This window comes from Bubalus bubalis, chromosome 5, assembly GCF_019923935.1.
Source record: "Bubalus bubalis isolate 160015118507 breed Murrah chromosome 5, NDDB_SH_1, whole genome shotgun sequence".
NCBI classification, from domain to species: Eukaryota; Metazoa; Chordata; class Mammalia; order Artiodactyla; family Bovidae; genus Bubalus; species Bubalus bubalis.
In genome coordinates this window covers 109,744,279-109,764,765 of record NC_059161.1, presented here as the reverse complement: position 1 = coordinate 109,764,765, position 20,487 = coordinate 109,744,279, and the positions used below count along the sequence as shown (strand labels likewise).

Sequence of the window (20,487 nt, the reverse complement as noted above, 5' to 3'; positions counted from 1 at the left end):
CATTCTTTCTGGAGTTATTTCTCCACTGATTTCCAGTAGCATATTGGGCCCCTACTGACCTGGGGAGTTCCTCTTTCAGTATCCTATCATTTTGCCTTTTCATACTGTTCATGGGGTTCTCAAGGCAAGAATACTGAAGTGGTTTGCCATTCCCTTCTCCAGTGGACCACATTCTGTCAGAGCTCTCCACCATGACCCGCCCATCTTGGGTTGCCCCACAGGCATGGCTTAGTTTCATTGAGTTAGACAAGGCTATGGTCCTAGTGTGATTAGATTGACTAGTTTTCTGAGTATGGTTTCAGTGTGTCTGCCCTCTGATGCCCTCTTGCAACACCTACCATCTTACTTGGGTTTCTCTTACCTTGGGCGTGGGGTAGCTCTTCACGGCTGCTCCAGCAAAGCACAGCCACTGCTCCTTACCCTGGACGAGGGGTATCTCCTCACCGCTGCCCTTCCTGACCTTCATCGTGGGATAGCTCCTCTAGGCCTTCCTGTGCCCATGCAGCCACTGCTCCTTGGGTGTCTTTACAAGGATTATATAACAATAATGTATCCTGCCTGAGGACAGTCTCTGGATTAAACCTTCTGGCTAATTCTGTTATCTTAAAATGTAAATTATGGGAGTAGGTCTGGTGAGGTCTTTACAACCTCCAGACATTCTTTGGATTCATTGGAGAGTATATAACTTCATTGTTAACACTAGCAAGGGGGTACTCTTTCTGCCCCCTTCTGATGCCTATGTAAGAAGCTTTCTCTACCTCCTTTATACTTTAATAAAACTTTATTACACAAAAGCTCTGAGCGATCAAGCCTCATCTCTGGCCCCGGGTTGAATTCTTCTCCTCCAGGGGCTGAGAATCCCGGTGTCTTCGCGTGATTCAACAACAACCTTTCAGTCTTAGCCACTGAACTGCAGGGAATTCCCCTATTTTTGTTGTTGTTGTTGGTTTTTCTTTGTTGTTGTATTTCTGTGTTTGGCTGGGTCAGATGTTGGTTGCCCAAAGCATGTTTTGAGCCATATATATCTAAGCATGTACAATCAGGGTAGAACATTTAGCATTTTGCAACAGTTCATTCCCCTAATAATAAAAACTGAATGAAGTTTATAGTCCAATGGGACATGAGGTGAAGGGCTGGGCTTCCTCAGGATGCGGTAAACCCAGTGTCTGATGGGAGCCCTTCAGTCCTGCACACAGCCTCTGCTCACCTCCACCTGCTCTACCGAAGAAGCCATGTTCTTTCCTGGCTTCTTTTGCTCTCATTTTAACTAGCTTTGAGTTTTTTTAAATAATCTTATCTATATATTTATATTTGGCTGTGCTGGGTCTGTGTTGCTGTGCGCAGGCTTTTCTCTGGTTGTCGCCAGTGGGTGCTTACTCTTCCTTGCAGTGCACTGGGCTTCTCGTTGTGACGGCTTCTCTTGTTGCAGAGCACGGGGTTCTAAGTGGGCGGGCTTCAGTGGTTGTGGCGGGCTTCAGTAGTTGCAGCTCTCCAGCTCTAGAGCACAGGCTTAGTAGTGGTGGCGCACACGATAAATTCAGCATCACAAATGTCGAGTTTCAAGTGTTCTGGGATATTGAGCTGGAAGTGTCCAGCTGGTATTCCAGCTGGTATTCAGATGTATGGGCCTGAACTAAAAAGAGAGGAGTCTGTGAAACAGATTGGTGTATCTGGGGAGTCTCCAAATGGTAGGTGGTGACTGACATGGATTAAGAATTAATTCTTGTCAGGAAGTTGAGATGGAGAAGTACAATGTCAAGAAGTGGTGGGGGGGGCATAAAAATACAGAGGGCATTGCATATTCAGAGAATAATTAGAAGTCGTGTATGAATGTAGCCATGAGAAGACTCTTGAGAGAGTCCCTTGGACAGGAAGGAAATCAAACCACCCAATTCTAAAGAAAATCAACCCTGAGTATTCATTGGAGGGACTGATGCTGAAGCTGAAGCTCCAACACTTTGGCTACCTAATGCAAACAGCTGACTTATTAGAAAAGACCCTGATGCTGGGAAAGATTGAGGGCAGGAGGAGAAGAGGGGTGACAGAGGATGAGATGGTTGGATGGCATCACCGACTCAAAGGACACGAGTTTGAGCAAACTCTAGGAGACTGTGAAGGACAGGCAAGCCTGGCGTGCTGCAATCCATGGGGTCACAAAGAGTCAGACATCTCTTAGCGACTGAACAATAGCAATGGATGTGGCTTGGGATGGAGCTTGGGATGAAGATGGAGGAAGGAAAGGGGAGGGACAGAAAGACAAGACAGAGGAAGGAAATGTCGGGACAGATGTTGCACAGTCTTGATGGCTTCCCCTGGCAGTAGGACTCCCCAGATGAAGCAAAAGACCTGAGAATCCTCAGTTTTGTCCTCCAACTCCAGCCAAGTAGGGTAGGCCTCTGCAACCTCTGACCCCTGAGGTCCTGCTTTCTCCAACTGACCCAGAATCTTCACCCAGCACACTCTCAGTTCAGTTCAGTTCAGTCGCTCAGTCGTGTCCGACTCTGCGACCTCATGATCACAGCACGCCAGGCCTCCCTGTCCATCACCAACTCCTGGAGTTCACTCAAACTCACGTCCATCAAGTCGGTGATGCCATCCAGCCATCTCATCCTCTGTTGTCCCCTTCTCCTCCTGCCCCCAATCCCTCCCAGCATCAGTCTTTTCCAATGAGTCAACTCTTCGCATAAGGCGGCCAAAGTACTGGAGTTTCAACCTTAGCATCAGTCCTTCCAATGAACACCCAGGACTGATTTCCTTTAGGATGGACTGGTTGGTTCTCTAGCAGCCTAAGGGACTCTCAAGAGTCTTCTCCAACACCACAGTTCAAAAGCATCAATTTTTCAGCACTCAGCTTTCTTCACAGTCCAACTCTCACATCCATACATGACCACTGGAAAAACCATAGCCTTGACTAGACAGACCTTTGTTGGCAAAGTAATATCTCTGCTTTTGAATATACTATCTAGGTTGGTCATAACTTTCCTTCCAAGGAGTAAGTGTCTTTTAATTTCATGGCTGCAGTCACCATTTGCAGTGATTTTGAAGCCCCCCAAAATTAAGTCTGACACTGTTTCCACTGTTTCCCCATCTATTTCCCATGAAATGATGGGACCAGATCCCATGATCTTCGTTTTCTGAATGTTGAGCTTTAAGCCAACCTTTTCATTGTCCTCTTTCACTTTCATCAAGAGGCTTTTTAGTTCCTCTTCACTTTCTGCCATTAGGGTGGTGTCATCTGCATATCTGAGGTGATTGATATTTCTCCCGGAAATCTTGATTCCAGCTTGTGCTTCTTCCAGCCCAGCATTTCTCATGATGTACTCTGCATATAAGTTAAATAAGCAGGGTGACAATATACAGCCTTGACGTACTCCTTTTCCTATTTGGAATCAGTCTGTTGTTCCATGTCCAGTTCTAACTGTTGCTTCCTGACCTGCATACAGGTTTCTCAAGAGGCGGGTCAGGTGGTCTGGTATTCCCATCTCTTTCAGAATTTTCCACAGTTTATTGTGAGCCACACAGTCAAAGGCTTTGGCATAGTCAATAAAGCAGAAATAGATGTTTTTCTGGAACTCTCTTGCTTTTTCCATGATCCAGTGGATGTTGGCAATTTGATCTCTGGTTCCTCTGCCTTTTCTAAAACCAGCTGGAACATCTGGAAGTTCACGGTTCATGTACTGCTGAAGCCTGGCTTGGAGAATTTTGAGCATTACTTTACTAGCATGTGAGATGAGTGCAATTGTGCGGTAGTTTGAGCATTCTTTGGCATTGCCTTTCTTTGGGATTGGAATGAAAACTGACCTTTTCCAGTCCTGTGGCCACTACTGAGTTTTCCAAATTTGCTGGCATATTGAGTGCAGCACTTTCACAGCATCATCTTTCAGGATTTGAAATAGCTCAACTGGAATTCTATCACCTCCACTAGCTTTGTTCGTAGTGATGCTTTCTAAGGCCCACTTGACTTCACATTCCAAGATGTCTGGCTCTAGGTGAGTGATCACACTATCGTGATTATCTGGGTCATGAAGATTTTTTGTACAGTTCTTCTGTGTATTCTTGCCACCTCTTCTTAATATCTTCTGCTTCTGTTAGGTCCATACCATTTCTGTCCTTTATCGAGCCCATCTTTGCATGAAATGTTCTCTTGGTATCTCTAATTTTCTTGAAGAGATCTCTAGTCTTTCCCATTCTGTTGTTTTCCTCTATTTCTTTGCATGAAGTAGAGAAAAGGCAACTCATTCATTCCTTCATGCAGGAAAAAAAATGTATTGGGGTGGCCAAAAAGTTCATTCTGGTTTTTCGTTAACAGCTTATGGACAACCCAAGTGAACTTTTTGGCCAACGCAGTATTAAACACCTGTTGTGTGTCAGCATGCTCTCAGGTAGCAAGGACACAACAGTGATCAAGACAGACTGAAACATCACTTTCATGGAGCTTAAAGCCTAATGGGGGAGAAGAGCATTCAATAATTATGAGTGACAAATATGTCTATTCTAGATCCAGCATTCTGTGGTATATGTAATGAAGGGTCCAAGAGAGGTGAGCAAGGAAGAGGAGGAGATGGGGGCTAGGAGACCTCTGCCACCAGTCATGTCTGTAGCCCTCCAGGCTCCTCTGTCCATGGGATTCTCCAGGCAAGAATACTGGAGTGGGTTACTATGCCCTCCTCCAGAGGATCTTCCCAACCCAGGGATCGAACCCACGTCTCTTACATCTCCTGCATCGACAGGTGGCTTCTTTACCACTAGCACCACCTGGGAGGCCCCGTCTTCCAAAAGTTCCAGCGTAATACCAGGTAGATGCTTCGCTGCACCCATCTTTTCAGCAGTCAGCTCGAGGCTGTAAATCCCTTTTCCATGTCCGTATCAGGTACATTCTCCTGTCACCCATCTGAGTTTGCCATCTGTTTCCTGCCGAAACCATGATTGATATGGACCTTTATGAAAAGATGATTGACAGAAGTGAGCAGGGTTAAGGAAAAAACAAAAATAAAGTTGGGGCATCCAGGTTTAGCAACAGTAAGAAATTATCATCCTTCTTAGGCCTCAGCGGGGAGGGGAAGGAAGCCATGCTCCCATAGCCTGGTGGAGAACTGGAGCCATGAGGAGAGACAGTCAACAGAAACTGTCAAGACCCAGCCAGCGTCAGAACTGTGGTAGGAAGGTAATAGGAGGAATAAATACTTCAGTCTCAATCTGTATCTGTGTTCCCTTCTCCAGTCTTCCACTGGCTCAACACAATCTGAAGCCAAACCCAACCAGCCTTCAAGGTGATCAGCTCAATAGAGATCGGCCTTCTGAGGCCCCCAACCCAAATAAAAGGGCTCATATAGAGAACCAAATAAAAAAATAACCAGCTAATCACACCTCACTGTCATGAACACTTTAAAAAGAGAGTAGATGGCTTTTAAAATTTATTACAGAGAGTATATATGTTATTTTGGCAACTTGATTTTTTAAAGAAAAGGCAGAGGGCCACAGTAAAGTACCAGGCACAGGGCATATCAGCCCCACAATCTGGTTTGCTGGGGGTTGCCAGAGCGTCAACATGCCGGATCAGGCACCTGATCAGCACAACCCATTGTGAGGAATCATGGATTGTTTCTGAGGTTCTAGAATTCGCAGACTCTGTGGCTCGGCACTGGAAGCCTCCGCTCACAGGTTTTCTTCACTGCTCTTGGGTGCCCCACACCAGGGTCCCCTCTTGCCCAAAATCCAGATGAAGAATTTCCTTCTACTAGTGAGTCTGTGTTTCCTTGGATCTGCCAGAGGTGAGTTCTCTCTCTTGGTTCCAGGTGGACATGGAAGAGGCCTGTTTAAGGCCCTTGAAGAATGAAGACCAGTATCTTAGTTACCCAGATCAATCTGAAGCAGGAGTGGCTGAACAAGTTCAACTCTGAGAGTTGTTGAATCGGTTGATTCCCCCTAGTTAATGGCTTCACCATCACAGACTAGCTTGGCACAGCTCATTCCTAATACTTTCAGCCACTCGACATTGTACCTGATGCTCTGTGAAATGAGAAGACAGGTCTAGGGTTCTGGAAGTCTGGGAAGGTTTGCCCCAGTGAACTGAGTGTGTGGGATCCTTGTGTACTTAAAATAGAAGGAAAAACACAGGAGAAGGGAGTGAGGTATGCCTGAAAGTCATCCAGGGGCCAGAGATCCTAGAACCCTCCTCTTCTGGGTTCTGGTCTATCTGTTCAGTCATCTGTTTCTCCTCTCTCAGGATCCCCATTCAGGGTGAGCTCTATTCCCTTCTTCCTTCTGCAGAAGCCAGAGGCCATGAGTTTCGAGCTCTCCATTAAATGAGAGTGTTTTCTGTAATGTTGGTTCTCTGAGATTTTGTCTTTTGCCCTCTTCAGTTTTCAAAAATTGACTCAGAAACAAGCTACATACCAGATGGTAGTATGTGCCAGCCACTTGGTGAGGCAGTGAGTCATAAATGATAAGAATGACTAAGAAAGGAGTGTGCTTTTTCAAGCCTCTTTTTTTTGTATCAAAAATCTCTTTGTTAAAACTTCTGTTCACTTTTGAAGAATCAGTCAAGCAGGTAGTATTTCTGTAACAACTTTTTAAAATTAAAAACTCCTAAAAGCCTTAGTCGGATTTCCCAGGTGGCACAGTGGTAAAGAATCCTCACCTACCAACACAGGAGATGCAGGTTCTATCCCTAGGTCAGGAAGATCCCCTGGAAGAGGAAATGGCAACCCACTCCAGTATTCCTGCCTGGAAAAATCCCATGGGCAGAGGAGCCTGGCAGATGCACAGGGTTGCAAAGAGTGTACACAACTGAGCACTTATGCAAAAGCTTTAGTCTATCTTATCTTTCCTTTATCAACATAGTCTAATGCTAGTCTTTTAAAAGTCATTGGTTATAAGGACTTCAAATCACTCAAGATACACACACACACACACAAATTCTTACAGGATCATAATCAGGATGATACTGACTATATTATATTCCTCTCAGCTTTTTGATAGGATTAATAACATACTCATCATTAAAGTCTATTCCCCACCCTCTTCTAGGTTATTCAGCCTAAATCAGTTACTCAAAGAGTAATAATAATTTAAAAAAGGGTAATAATCAAATTGTCTGCATGATGCTACACTTAATAAAATAAAAGCTATACTTAAGGAGTATTTGTCTGACGGTCATTGATAAACTGGATTAAATGTAGGAGAGACACGTCAGAAGAGAATGACCAGCTAAGAGTTTTGGAATTCCAAATGCAAGGTCAGGAGGAGGGAAAATTAAAGTTAATTAAGCACTTCAGCAATGGACTAGGCACTTCACAATTTATCTTATTGAAAACTCATGACAACTCCATGAAGTAGGAGTAAATGGTACATCAAAAGGAATCTCAATGCAGAGATATAGAAGTATATAATATTTTTGTCTTAATAATTCATGGCAACTTGGTTTTCGGTTCCCAACCACATGGATAGGGGATTGGGTGTGGGAAAAAACATGAACTTGCCAAATAAAGGTCTTAATCCCTTCTGGTAATTTTCATGGCCTCATTATGTATCTGTCATCTCTAGTTTCAAATTCATTTTGTTTGGAGTTTAAAATCTTCCACCCTCGGTTTCAGGTAGAATTACTCAGTTGCTGAAACACTGCAGAGTCTCTCTCTGTTGTATCTCCATTCCAACCTTTCACCCACAGGGGAACTGGAGGGAGGCGAGCGGTGGAATTCTGGTTACATGAACGATGGGACGTTGATTTCCTGATGCTGGCTTTGTCAGGGAGGCACAGGCGCTTTTGGTGCCCCATGCCCACTCAGGGTACACAGATCCACACAAATATTGCAGATCTTAAAATTCTTCCCTTCAATCACTAAGGTAGCCTCTGCGGTTCCTTAACACCCCTGGCCTTCATGGTCCCTTGAGCAATCGGTTGACTGCCTCCAGCCTCTGCAGTATCTTCAGGTGCTTGACCAGACCCCCAGAAACCCAGCGTTCCCACAACATGAGCCTTGCTTCATAGGAAAGGACGCCTTACCGGGACATCCTCTCTCACCCTCACCAACTCTCTTCTATTACTTCTCCACCCCAGGAGCATCAGCTCAATCTGATGAGTTTCTTGGCTCTATGGATCATCAAGCATCAGTTCAGCAACTCTCAAGTGACTACTTTTCACTTGCAAACCCTTTGGATGAGGCTTTATATGAGACTTCTTCAATCGACAACACTTTGAGTGAGCGTGGCTCAAGTGAGACCGCCGCAGCCCAACACGCTTCCGGTGAGCCCTTGGCAGTTGAACATGCAAGTGCGCCCGCTTCAGTTGATCACGCTACTGCGGTTGAGCATGCTCCAGGGGAGGCTGCTGCAGGTGAGCACACTCTGAATGAGCACACTTCCGGTGAACAACTTTCTGTGGAACAACCTATAGGTGAGCGGCCTCTAGGCGAACAGTCTGTCGGTGAACAGGCCATAGGTGAACAGCCCACAAACGAACAGGTTGCAAGTGATAAACCTGCAGGAGAACAGTCTGCAGTTGAACCGATCTCAGCCGAACAGGTCTCAGCTGAATCATCAGGGGAACAGCCCTCAGAGCTCCCACCTTCAAGCACATTCTCAGGTGAGTCGTATTTGCATGGGTGCCCTTCCTTGACTTTCGGGGGGAAGTAGGTGACACATCAAGAAAGCCAGTTTTAAGGCATCAGAAGAAAGAACAGTTCAGACAGAACAAACAACTCTCTCAAATAATCTCTTTACATTTCTTTGCAATAATCCCCAGAGGCAGAATTTAGGTGTTGTGGGGCTTTTGAAGGCTAAACAGTTCAGAGGGCCCTCTTTAAGAAAAACAAAATACAAACTGCCAGCTGTCCCTGCAACTTCATTCCACATAAGAAATTAGGAAAATGAATGCCCACAGCTCCACTGGAAGAAGGGGCTCATGGAAGACAACCTTGGTGAGCTTCAGGCTAAATCGGCCTGTTCACAAACTATGTTAAAATCTTTGCAAATCCTCCAACAACATGGCTAGCACCAGACAGGTAGCTCTGGGCTTTTTTTGTCTGAACATGATGTCAGTGGAAATAATAAACAATCATTAATAATAGAAAAGTTTTATTTGAGCCAAACTGAGGACTAGCTGGCTCCGCAGATTAGTCTGAGAAACGGCCCTGGAGAAGCAGTTTTCGGCACAGTTTTATATCTCATCCAGACAAGGCATATTGAACAAGTCAGGGTTATATTTCTTCACGGTTTTAAAAAACCATAACAGACCAGTTCATACACATACAGCATGTACAGTTTGGGCTCCCCACCTGGAAAGGGAGTTTAATCATCAGTGGAGGACTTGAATCGGTGTCCCAGAAAGAAGGGTATTTAATCTTTATTTTTAACGTGAACCTTTTTTTAACTTCTGGTCAATGTGACCTTTTCTTTACTAATAAAAGAGATGTACAATGTATGTTTGATAGGCCACAAAGAAGTTATTGTAGTTAGCAAAAAATTCAAGTTAACTCATGTATAAGCCAGAATGACTTCTCTAGACCTCAATATGTGACCGTTTCTTTTATCAATGGAAAGTCAAGCATGCCAACACTTTGGTCTACAAGATACAGAAATAAGTTCCCAGGACAACTGCAGCTCTTTGGCTCTTACAAGGGTTTATTCAGGAAGAAAAACAAGATTGAAGGTTGTCGTCTCAAGTTATTACTAGACATAAACTTTATGTTCACCCCATTTGTGTAAGTAGCAGTATTCTAGAAGAGTATTCCAGTATTTTCAGAAGACAGAGTGAGGTTTACCTCATCTGGCTAGAAAGAAGCAGAGCTAAGATTCCCACTGAAGTATGACTCCAAAGCCCATATTCTTTCCACTTTATGCTTCCTTAATTAGGAAACTGGCAGTGGAAATAGGCAATATTGAGTCATTTCAGAGAGGCTCTGCCCTTTGTGACAAACTGCCCTGATGGAGCGAATTGATACAAACACTTTGCCAGGTTTGCAACATTAGAACATTCCAACATAGTCTTTTAAAAAAAAAGCAATTTCTCTTTTCTTTGTTATTTACTTTTAATGCATACCGTTTAAAAAGTCTTTATTGAATTTTACAGTACTGCTTCTGTTTTATGTTTTGATCTTCTGGCCTTAAGGCATGTGGGTTCTTAGCTCCCCAACCAGGGATTGAACCTCCCCTCCCCCTGCATGGGTAGGAGGAGTCTTAACCACTGGATCACCAAGGAAGTCCTTAACACAGCTTATTAATCAGTCAAATTTTACCGCAAGTGTCTGTGCCTTGTGGATAAGTGAGAATATCGTGAGGAGTATGAATGTCATGTGAAAAGTTCCATCGCTCCTATTGAGTTAGACACAGCAGAAGGACATCTAATGATCAATGTCCAGGAAGCCACTGGGCTATGAATTAAAGTCAGTACTGGAGGGAGAAAGGTGGGATTCATCAGCAATGAATATCATAGATGAAGCAGTAAGGATGAAGTCATTTTCTCTGGTATGGAAGAGAAAAGATGCTTTCTCAGACCTACAAAATGGTTCTACTTGTTGTCCATCATCCCTTCCCAGATGTGTGAGTCAAGGCTACACACTGGATCACAGGGTTATTTCATCAGGCTGATCTTAAATTTTTCAGGCCCATCGTTAAGCTGCCACACATGCTCTTATATGAATGACCAAGGGAAATGTCTTCGTGGAGAGGGAGTCTGCTCCACTCAGAATTCCCAGCAGTGCATGATAAAGAAGATCTTTGAAGGTATGTGGGGACTTCATGGGCTGGTCTTTGACAGAGAACTCATCAGCCAGCTTGAGTACTGATGGGGGAGGGGGTGGTTAGGGTGGCAGGGGCCGAAGGAGGGATCAAGCTGGGATTCCCTAGAAGCTTAGAGATTCAAGAGGACCTCAATTCTTACAAGAATCAAGAGTAGAATTCCAGCTATTGAGGGAGAGGCCCTTCCCCAAAGGCCTCTGATGTCTTAAAAGAAGACAGGGAGATTGTCTCTTCCTATTAATGTGTGAGTTGCCCCTTGGGCCAATGGGACATTGACTGCAAGCTCAGGAATGTGTCTATCTTGTTCATGGCTATATATTCCTAGCACTTAGCACAATGCCCAGTCCATGGTAGGCATTTAGTAAGTATTGAATAAATAAAGTAGTCAACAGTTGTCCACTAGTCTGTGTTCACAAGTTGCCAGGCCTGAGTATATTCCCACACCCCTCCACCCTTACACTCAGTCCTTGTGCTCGGTTGCTCAGAGGTGTCCAGCACTTTGTGATCCCAGGGAATGTAGCCCACCTGGCTCCTCTGTCCATGGGATTCTCCAGGCAAGAATACTGGAGTGAGTTGCCATTTCCTACTCCAGGGGATCTTCCTGACCCAAGGATCGAACTTGCATCTCCTGTGTCTCCTGCATTGGCAGGCAGGTTCTTTACCATAGTGCAACCTGGAAAGCCTGTATTCAGTCCTTATCCCTCAAATAAGGGAAGGGATCTTGGTTACTTTATCCTGTGAACCCCATTGCCTGACTTCTCTTGTGGTTTGTCTGGTCCCTCACTAGAGAGCATAGGCAACTGATGGGGAAGCAGCCCAGAAGAAGCAGGTGGAAGGGGAGGGGAGAAAGAATATGCAAGTTGGAGGACTTGGTCATGCCTGTGCAAGGACTCTGGGGACCATGATGAAAGCTCTGTGCTCTTTACAGTCTGTCTCTGCTTCTTTCAGGTGGAAAACTTCAGTTCATGGTTCAGGGCTGTGAGAACATGTGCCCATCCATGAACCTCTTCTCCCACGGAACCAGGATGCAAATTATATGCTGTCGAAATCAGTCTTTCTGCAACAAGATCTAGCAGCCTATGCCCTGGCTTCTTGATCTGACTCAGCCAGCAAAAATCCTCCACCACACTAATGCACTCAATTTAGTGTCTTCCCCAGGCAACTGCTAATGACATCTTTCTCTGCCTGTCAGACCAGAAGCTCTAATATCCTATCTTTCCTCTCCATGTCATTACCCATCCTTCTCTGCCCTCCGTCTTTCCCATTCCTTTACCCCATCTCTCAACATTCTTTCCTTTCTCAATAAATTTTGCAAAATTAGAGTACTGACTCTAGGCAGACATCTTTTCCCATCAACCAGGGGCAGGGTCACCCTGAGCTTCCTTCTGCTCCACACACTACAGTGGTTGCAATTTTTAAAAAGATTTATTTTATTTTTTGGTTTGTTTTTGGCTGTGGTGGGTCTTCGCTGCTGTGTGTAGCTTTCTCTAGTCGCAGCTGCGGAGCACAGGCTCTAGGCACGCAGGCTGAGTAGTTACAGCGCACGGGCTTAGTTGTCCCGCGGTATGTGGGTTCTTCCCAAAGCAGGGATCCAATCCGTGTCCCTTGCATTGGCAGGTGGATTCTTTACCACTGGACCACCAGGGAAGCCCTTGAGTGGATGCATTTTTAAACAATTCCACATTCCTCAAAGTGAAGGGGTCCCCCAGGGCAGGGACCATGAAGAGGAATGCAAAGTAGGTGCTAACATTTTAGGAGCTTAAAATAATATTGCAAGTCCTTGTCTCTGACCCCAACCTTTCCATCCCTATGGAAACCAAACTCACTTCTACTTACCAAGATGTTCAAAACCCACCCCTTCTTGGGACCTTGAGAGTTATAAGTGGAGACTCTATGCTTAACAGAATTATAATAATGATTCCTTCTAATTTATCTGCTACATAAATAGAACAGGTCATAATTATCTTAATTAAATCTTTTTCTCCCACACAATGTCACTGGTTTGTCTCAGCATAGAGGGCAGGTGGAAATTGCATACAGCCCCTTTCATCTTGTATTAGAGTTACACTCTTCAAAGTGTTTTTACATCTGATCCACTGAAAAGGGCCCAGAAAGGCAGGCAGGAAAGATAGCATCATCCTGAGTTCACAAGTAAGAAAGTCTGACATAGAAATGTTCTATATATTCAGATTCCATGTCATTCCAAACATATCAAGGTTACAGAGCAGCAGTGAGCCAGGGCCAGATTGCATGATCTCAATCTGAGCAAATAGCACAGTATAAATATTAGGTAAAACAGTTCTTTCAACACCAAACCAAACCTCTGTCCCACACAAGCCCATTTCTTATCAGCCACTGCTCCCACACCTCTGTTAAAAAGCCCCTGAAAAATCAATGCTTTTGCTCTGGTTCTTATCAAGGATTTTATGTGTGTGTGTGTAGGAAAGATCTACCTGAAGAAATACTACAACATATAAAAACTACATTAGGTCTTAATTTCCACTCATACAGTGGTAAATTTGATATGATACATAATAAAAAACTTTAGGAATCCAGAATAGACACAGTACTGCACAGTTTGATCACTAAGTCAAATTAGCTAACAAGCAAACTTCACAGAACAATCTCAGCCAAGGTCAAAAACACCATGTACAACACATCTGAACTGACAGATTTTAAAATATACTAAAAATATAACAATGGTGGTGCATGTTGGGAACCCCCGGTATCAGAAGCAAAGAGAAATAAAACCCTACTAACATTATAGATGCTCTTTTTTTGATGGAGGGAGATAAATATTAGCTAAATGTATTAAACATAGCTAAATCTACTGTGCTGTGCTTAGCCATTCAGTTGTGTCCGACTCTTTGCGAATCCATGGACTGTAGTCTGCCAGGCTCTCGTGTCCATGGGATTCTCTATGCAAGAACACTGGAGTGGGTTGCCATGCCCTCCTCCAGGAGATATTCCCAACCCAAGACCCCCGCATTGCAGGGGGATTCTTTACCGTCTGAGCCACCAGGGAAGCCTAATCTATTAGCTATGTATTTTGAGGAAATAAATTCAAATATGTTGTAACAATTGAAGGGTAGGGGAGTTTTGGCTTCCAATAATGCTGGATTATTCAATATCACAGTATTCAATATCCAAGTCTATGCCCCGATCAGTAATGCTGAAGCAGCTGAAGTTGAACAGTTCTATGAAGACCTGCAAGACCTTCTAGAACTAACACCCAAAAAAGATGCCCCACTCCAGTATTCTTGGGCTTCCCTTGTGGCTCAGCTGGTTAAGAATCCGCCTGCAATGCGGGAGACCTGGGTTCGATCCCTGGGTTGCGAAGATCCCCTGGAGAAGGGAAAGGCTACCCACTCCAGTATTCTGGCCTGGAGAATTCCATAGACTATACAGTCCATGGGGTTGCAAAGAGTCGGACACAACTGACCAACTTTCACTTTCACTATAGGGGACTGGAATGCAAAAGTAGGAAGTCAAGAAACACCTGGAGTAACAGGCAAATTTGGCCTTGGAGTACAGAATGAAGCAGGGCAAAGGCTAAGAGTTTTGCCAAGAGAACGCACTGGTCATAGCAAACATCCTCTTCCAACAACACAAGAGAAGATTCTACACGTGGACATTACCAGATGGTCAATACTGAAATCAGACTGATTATATCCTGTGCTGCCAAAGATGGAGAAACACTATAGAGTGAACAAAAACAAGACCGGGAGCTGACTGTGGCTCAGATCATGAACTCCTTACTGCCAAATTCAGACTTAAATTGAAGAAAGTAGGGAAAACTACTAGACCATCCAGGTATGACCTAAATCAAATCCCTTATGATTATACAGTGGCAGTGAGAAATAGATTTAAGGGCCTAGATCTGATAGACAGAGTGCCTGATGAACTATGGATGGAGGTTCGTGACATTATATAGAAGGCAGGGATCAAGACCATCCCCAGGAAAAAGAAATGCAAAAAGGCAAAATGGCTGTCTGAGGAGGCCTTAAAAATAGCTGTGAAAAGAAGAGAAGCAAATAGGAAAGGAGAAAAGGAAAGATATACCCATTTGAATGCAGAGTTCCAAAGAATAGCAAGGAGAGATAAGAAAGCCTTCCTCAGCGATCAGTGCAAAGAAATAGAGGAAAACAATAGAATGGGAAAGTCTAGAGATCTCTTCAAGAAAATTAGAGATACTGAGGGAACAATTTCATGCAAAGATGGGCTCAATAAAGGACAGAAATGGTATGGACCTAATAGAAACAGAAGATATTAAGAAGAGGTGGCAAGAATACACAGAACTATACAAAAAAGATCTTCGTGACCCAGATAATCACGATGGTGTCATCATTCACCTAGAGCCAGACATTCTGGAATGTGAAGTCAAGTGGGCCTTCGGAAGCATCACTACACACAAAGCTAGTGGGGGTGATGGAATTCCAGTTGAACTATTTCAAATCCTGAAAGATGATGCTGTGAAAGTGCTGCACTCAATATGCCACCAAATTTGGAAAACTCAGCAGTGGCCACAGGACTGGAAAAGGTCAGTCTTTGTTCCAGTCGCAAAGAAACACAATGCCAAAGAATGCACAAACTACCACACAATTGCACTCATCTCACACGATAGTAGAGTAACACTCAAAATTCTCCAAGCCAGGATTCAATACATAAACTATGAACTTCCAGATGTTCAAGCTGGTTTTAGAAAAGGCAGAGGAACCAGAGATCAAATTGCCAACATCTGCTGGATCATCGAAAAAGCAAGAGAGTTCCAGAAAAACATCTATTTCTGCTTTATTGACTATGCCAAAGCCTTTGACTGTGTGGACCACAACAAACTGTGGAAAATTCTGAAAGAGATGGGAATACCAGACCACCTGACCTGCCTCTTGAGAAACCTGTATGCAGGTCAGGAAACAACAGTTAGAACTGGACATGGAACAACAGACTGGTTCCAAATTGGGAAAGGAGTATGTCAAGGCCGTATATTGTCACCCTGCTTATTTAACTTATATGCAGAGTACATCATGAGAAACACTGGGCTGGATGAAGCACAAGCTAGAATCAAGATTGCCAGGAGAAATATCAATAACCGCAGATACGCAGATGACACCACCGTTATGGCAGAAAGTGAAGAAGAACTAAAGAGCCTCTTGATGAAAGTGAAAGAGGAGAGTGAAAAATTTGGCTTAAAACTCAACATTTGGGAAACTAAGATCATGGCATCTGGTCCCATCACTTCATGGCAAATAGATGGAGAAACAATGGAAACAGTGACAGACTATTTTGAGGGGCTCCAAAATCACTGCAGATGGTGACTGCAGCCATGAAATTAAAAGATGTTTCCTCCTTGGAAGAAAAGCTATGACCAACCTAGACAGCATATTAAAAAGCAGAGACATTACTTTGCTGACAAAGGTCCTTCTAGTCAAGGCTATGGTTTTTCCAGTGGTCATGGATGAATGGGGAGAAGGAAATGGCAACCCACTCCAGTATTCTTGCCTGGAGAATCCCATGCACAGAGGAGCCTGGTGGGCTGTCGTCTATGGGGTGTCACAGACTTGGACATGACTGAAGAGACTTACCAGCAGCAGCAGGTATGGATGTGAGAGCTGGACTATAAAGAAAGCTGAGCGCAGAAGAATCGATGCTTTTGAACTGTGGTGTTGGAGAAGACTCTTGAGAGTCCCTTGGACTGTAAGGAGATCCAACCAGTCCATCCTAAAGGAAATCAGTCCTGAATATTTATTGGAAGGACTGATGTTGAAGCTGAAACTCCAATGCTTTGGCCATCTGATGCGAAGAACTGACTCATTTGAAAAGACCCTGATGCTGGGAAAGATTGAAGACGGGAGGAGAAGGGGACAACAGAGGATGAGATGGTTGGATGGCATCACCAATTCAATGGACGTGAGTTTAAATAAACTCCGGGAGTTGGTGATGGACAGGGAGGCCTGGCGTGCTGCAGTCCATGGGGTCGCAAAGAGTTGGACAGAACTGAGTGACTGAACTGAACTGAATGGTGGATTAGTTTGGGTGAACTTCCTTCAGATAAGAATTAAAAACTATGAACCAAAAGTTAGAAACAACTACTTAAAAATTCCTCGAAAGGGAACCAGAGAGAAGTCACCCCTAAAAAGACTAGGACAGCACTGGGTGAGACAGACAGTTCTGAGGTTTTATGCCTAAGGGTATTCTCAATCCATATGTCATAGGGTGGCAAAAATCCAGTCTACTGGCTTGAGGTCAGAGAACATAGGCTGGAGCTGGCAGAGCAGCTGTAAAATTAGGGGGAAATCCTGGAAAGGGAAACACAGAGGGGATAAACTCCAAAACTTGAGTATAAACTGTGACCACATTCTTGGTTGACACTGATCCGAGGAGGCTCAACAATAGCACCTGGAAGGAGAGAGAACTGAGCAGAGATTTCAGCTATTGTCCACCTCAAAGAAGACCAACTTTGGAGTTCAGGTCAACCCAAGCTACCTATCTACCAGAACAAATGTCAATACTCTTCAGAGGAACAGAGTCCAGAATCTCTCAAATGCATCATTCACTATGTCCAACACATAATACAAATCATCAAGCAGAAAAAAAAAAAAAAAAAAACAGGAAACTGTAACTGATAGCTAAGAAAATTTTTTTAAAAAGATACTGGCCCCAAGCTGAACCTGACATTGAAATTAGTGAACAAAAGCAATAAACAACTATTTGAGATATGTTCAAGAGCTAAAGGAGAGGATTAAGAGGTGTAAACTTCCAGGGACAAAAGAAGTCAGGGGAATATAATGAATGTACAGCATACGAAACACAGTGAACAATAGAGTAGCAACTTTGTATAGTAATAGATGTTAACTAGACTTATTGTGGTGATCATTTTGTAATGTATAAAAAATACCAGGGACTTCTCTGGAAGTCCAATGGTTAAGACTTCACCTTCCAATGCAGAGAGTGAAGGATCGATCCCTGGTGGGGGAGCTAAGATCACACATGCCTCATGGCCAAAAAAACAGAACATAAACAACAGAAGCAATACTGTAACAAATTCAATAAAGACTTTAAAATGGTCCACATAAAAAAAAACTAAGAAAAATATCAAATCACTATGTTGAACACCTGAAAATAATACAATACAAGTCAATCATGCTTAAAGATAAATGAATCCAAAATTTAAAAATTAATTTAAAAGGTGGGAAAGAATCTAAAGGAAGTTAGAGTTATATGAATAAACAGACTCTCAAAGGTTTAGAAACACAAAAACACAATTCTAAATGATCCATGAGTCAAAAAATAAATAATAAGATAATTAGAAAAAAACCTTGAGCCAGGTAACAAAAATACAACACATGAAAAGTTGTGGCATTTAAGTAAAGTGAAACTTAGAGAGAAATGCATGATTTTAAATACTTATATGCATAAATACTTATATGCAACATTTAGGGGCTTCCCAGGTGGCGTTAGTGGTAAAGAGCCTGCCTGCGGAGGCAGGAAGCAGGAGACAGGAGACCCAGGTTCGGTCCCTGGGTCGGGAAGACTCCCCTGGAGGAGGGCACGGCAACCCACTCCAGTATTCTTGCCTGGAGAATCCCCGTGGACAGAGGAACCAGGCCGGTTACAGTCCACGGGGTCACAAAGAGTCGGACACGACTAAAGTGACTTAGCACACACAGGCAACACATAAAACTGACACAGGACTAGTATCCTGAAAGTAAAAAGTTCGAGTCGCTCAATCGTATCTGACTCTTACTGATCCCATGGCCTGTAGCCTGCCAGGCTCCTATCCGTGGAAATCTCCAAGCAAGAAGTGGGTATTCTTGGGGAAGGGAGAAGATTCCCTTCTCCAGGGGATCTTCCTGACCCAGGATCAAATCTGGGTCTTGTTCACTGCAGGCAGATTTTTTACCATCTGAGCCACCAGAGAAGCCCAAATGTCTCTATTTACAGAAAACACAACGGGCAGTTGAAACATGTAGAAACTGAACCACATTGATGCAAATTCAGACTAAGAGTTAGACAGTCAACCAGCTGGGTTCTTCTACCAATAAATGACAAGGAGAAAAAAAAATCAGACAGAGGGAGAACAAAGGGGGAACTTGCAACCAAAAGCAACTTAGACATCAGTCAATTTCTAGTATGGACTTTATTTCAATCCTGATTCAAAAAACTGTAAAAAGTAAGAAGTGGAAATCTGAACACTGGATAGATATCAATGAAGACCCATGGGGAAAGGATAATCTTTTCACCAGAGCTAAAACAGATAGCCATACGGGGAAAAAAATGCTACCTGACCTCCTATTATACACAAAAATCATTTTCGGGTAAACCATAGATCTAAAGGTGAAAGCCAAAACTATAAAGCTTTTGGAAGATAACATAAAAGAAAATCTTCATGATTTTGAAGTAGGGAATGAGTGTTTAAGTAGGAAACAAAAACTGCTAGACAGAGGCAAGTCTTAGTTGAACTACATTAAAACTACAATCTTATATGAAGTGTGAAATAAGTCACAGAATGGAAATACACATGTTGTTGTTGTTCAGTGGCTCAGTTGTGTCTGACTCTGTGACCCTATGGACTGCAGCCCACCAGACTCCTCTATCCATGGGATTTTCCAGGCAAGTATACTGGAGTGGGTTGCCATATGCCCTCCTCCTCCTCCAGGGGATGTTCCCAACCTAGGGATTGAACTTGAGTCTCTTATGTCTCCTGCATTGGGAGGCAGGTTCTTTAACAGTAGCGTCACCTGGGAAGCCCTATTTTGTACATATTTGCTGAATTAAATAGGAGCTGCTGAACCGAATTCAGAGTATAAAAACCATATCAAGGATGATTTCTAGAGTTTTGGCTTAAGAAACTAGGGGACTAAATGTGGCACTTATTGAGGTGGGGGGAACTAGGGAGGAGTAGGTTGGAGGACAGGGATCAAAAGTTGTATTTGGTCAGGAGATGACTATTAGTCAAGGGGAAATGTCAGGTACACCATGGCTGTAAAAGTCTGGAGTTCAGGGGAGAGGTCAAAGCCAGGGACAACTTTGTTTATGAGAGTTACCAATGATTGGCTGACAATTTTCTCTCTTCTTTTATTCTTTTGGCCATGCTGTGTGGCATGTGGGAACTTAGCTCCCCAACCAGGGATCAAATCCTCGCTCCCTGCAGTGGAAGCTTGGAGTCTGAACCACTGGACCACCAGAGAATTCCCTGGCTGACAATTCTCAAGAACAAAATTTCTTATTTGAGAATGTACTGGCTTAATTCTTAGAAGTTGCCTGTAGGTTTAAATTTATTCCTCCTGTGGGTTGTCGTTGTTGCTCAGTCGCTCATGTCTGACTCTTTGACCCCATGGCTGCAGCACACCAGGCCTCCCTATCCTTCACAATCTCCCAGAGTTTGCGCAAACTCATGTCCATTCAATCAGTGATGCCATCCAGTCATCTCATCCTCTGTTGTCCCCTTCTCCTCTTGCCTTCTATCTTTCCCAGCATCAGGGTCTTTTCAAATGAGTCAGCTCTTTGCATCAGGTGGCCAACGTATTGGGAGTTTCAGCTTCAGCATCAGTCCTCCAATGGAATATTCAGGATTGACTGGTTGGATCTCCTTGCAGTCCAAGGGACTCTCAAGAGTCTCCTCTAACACCACAGCTCGAAGGCATCAATTCTTCGGTGCTCAGTCTTCCTCATGGTCCAGCTCTCACATCTGTACATGACTACTGGAAAAACAATAGCTATACCACAATAATACCATTTACCAAGATATAC

The 20,487-nt window shown here is 43.7% G+C and overlaps 1 protein-coding gene across 1 annotated transcript; it reads left to right on the top strand.

The window, feature by feature from the left end:
- The first annotated feature begins 5,667 nt into the window (after positions 1-5,667).
- On the top strand, positions 5,668-12,059 carry ACRV1 (acrosomal vesicle protein 1). The gene is made up of 4 exons (XM_025286367.3): positions 5,668-5,771; positions 8,060-8,584; positions 10,603-10,722; positions 11,686-12,059. Exons 1-4 carry the CDS (start codon positions 5,720-5,722, stop codon positions 11,808-11,810), a joined length of 822 nt encoding a protein of 273 aa, XP_025142152.3. The 5' UTR covers positions 5,668-5,719; the 3' UTR covers positions 11,811-12,059.
- The last annotated feature ends 8,428 nt before the right edge of the window (positions 12,060-20,487 follow it).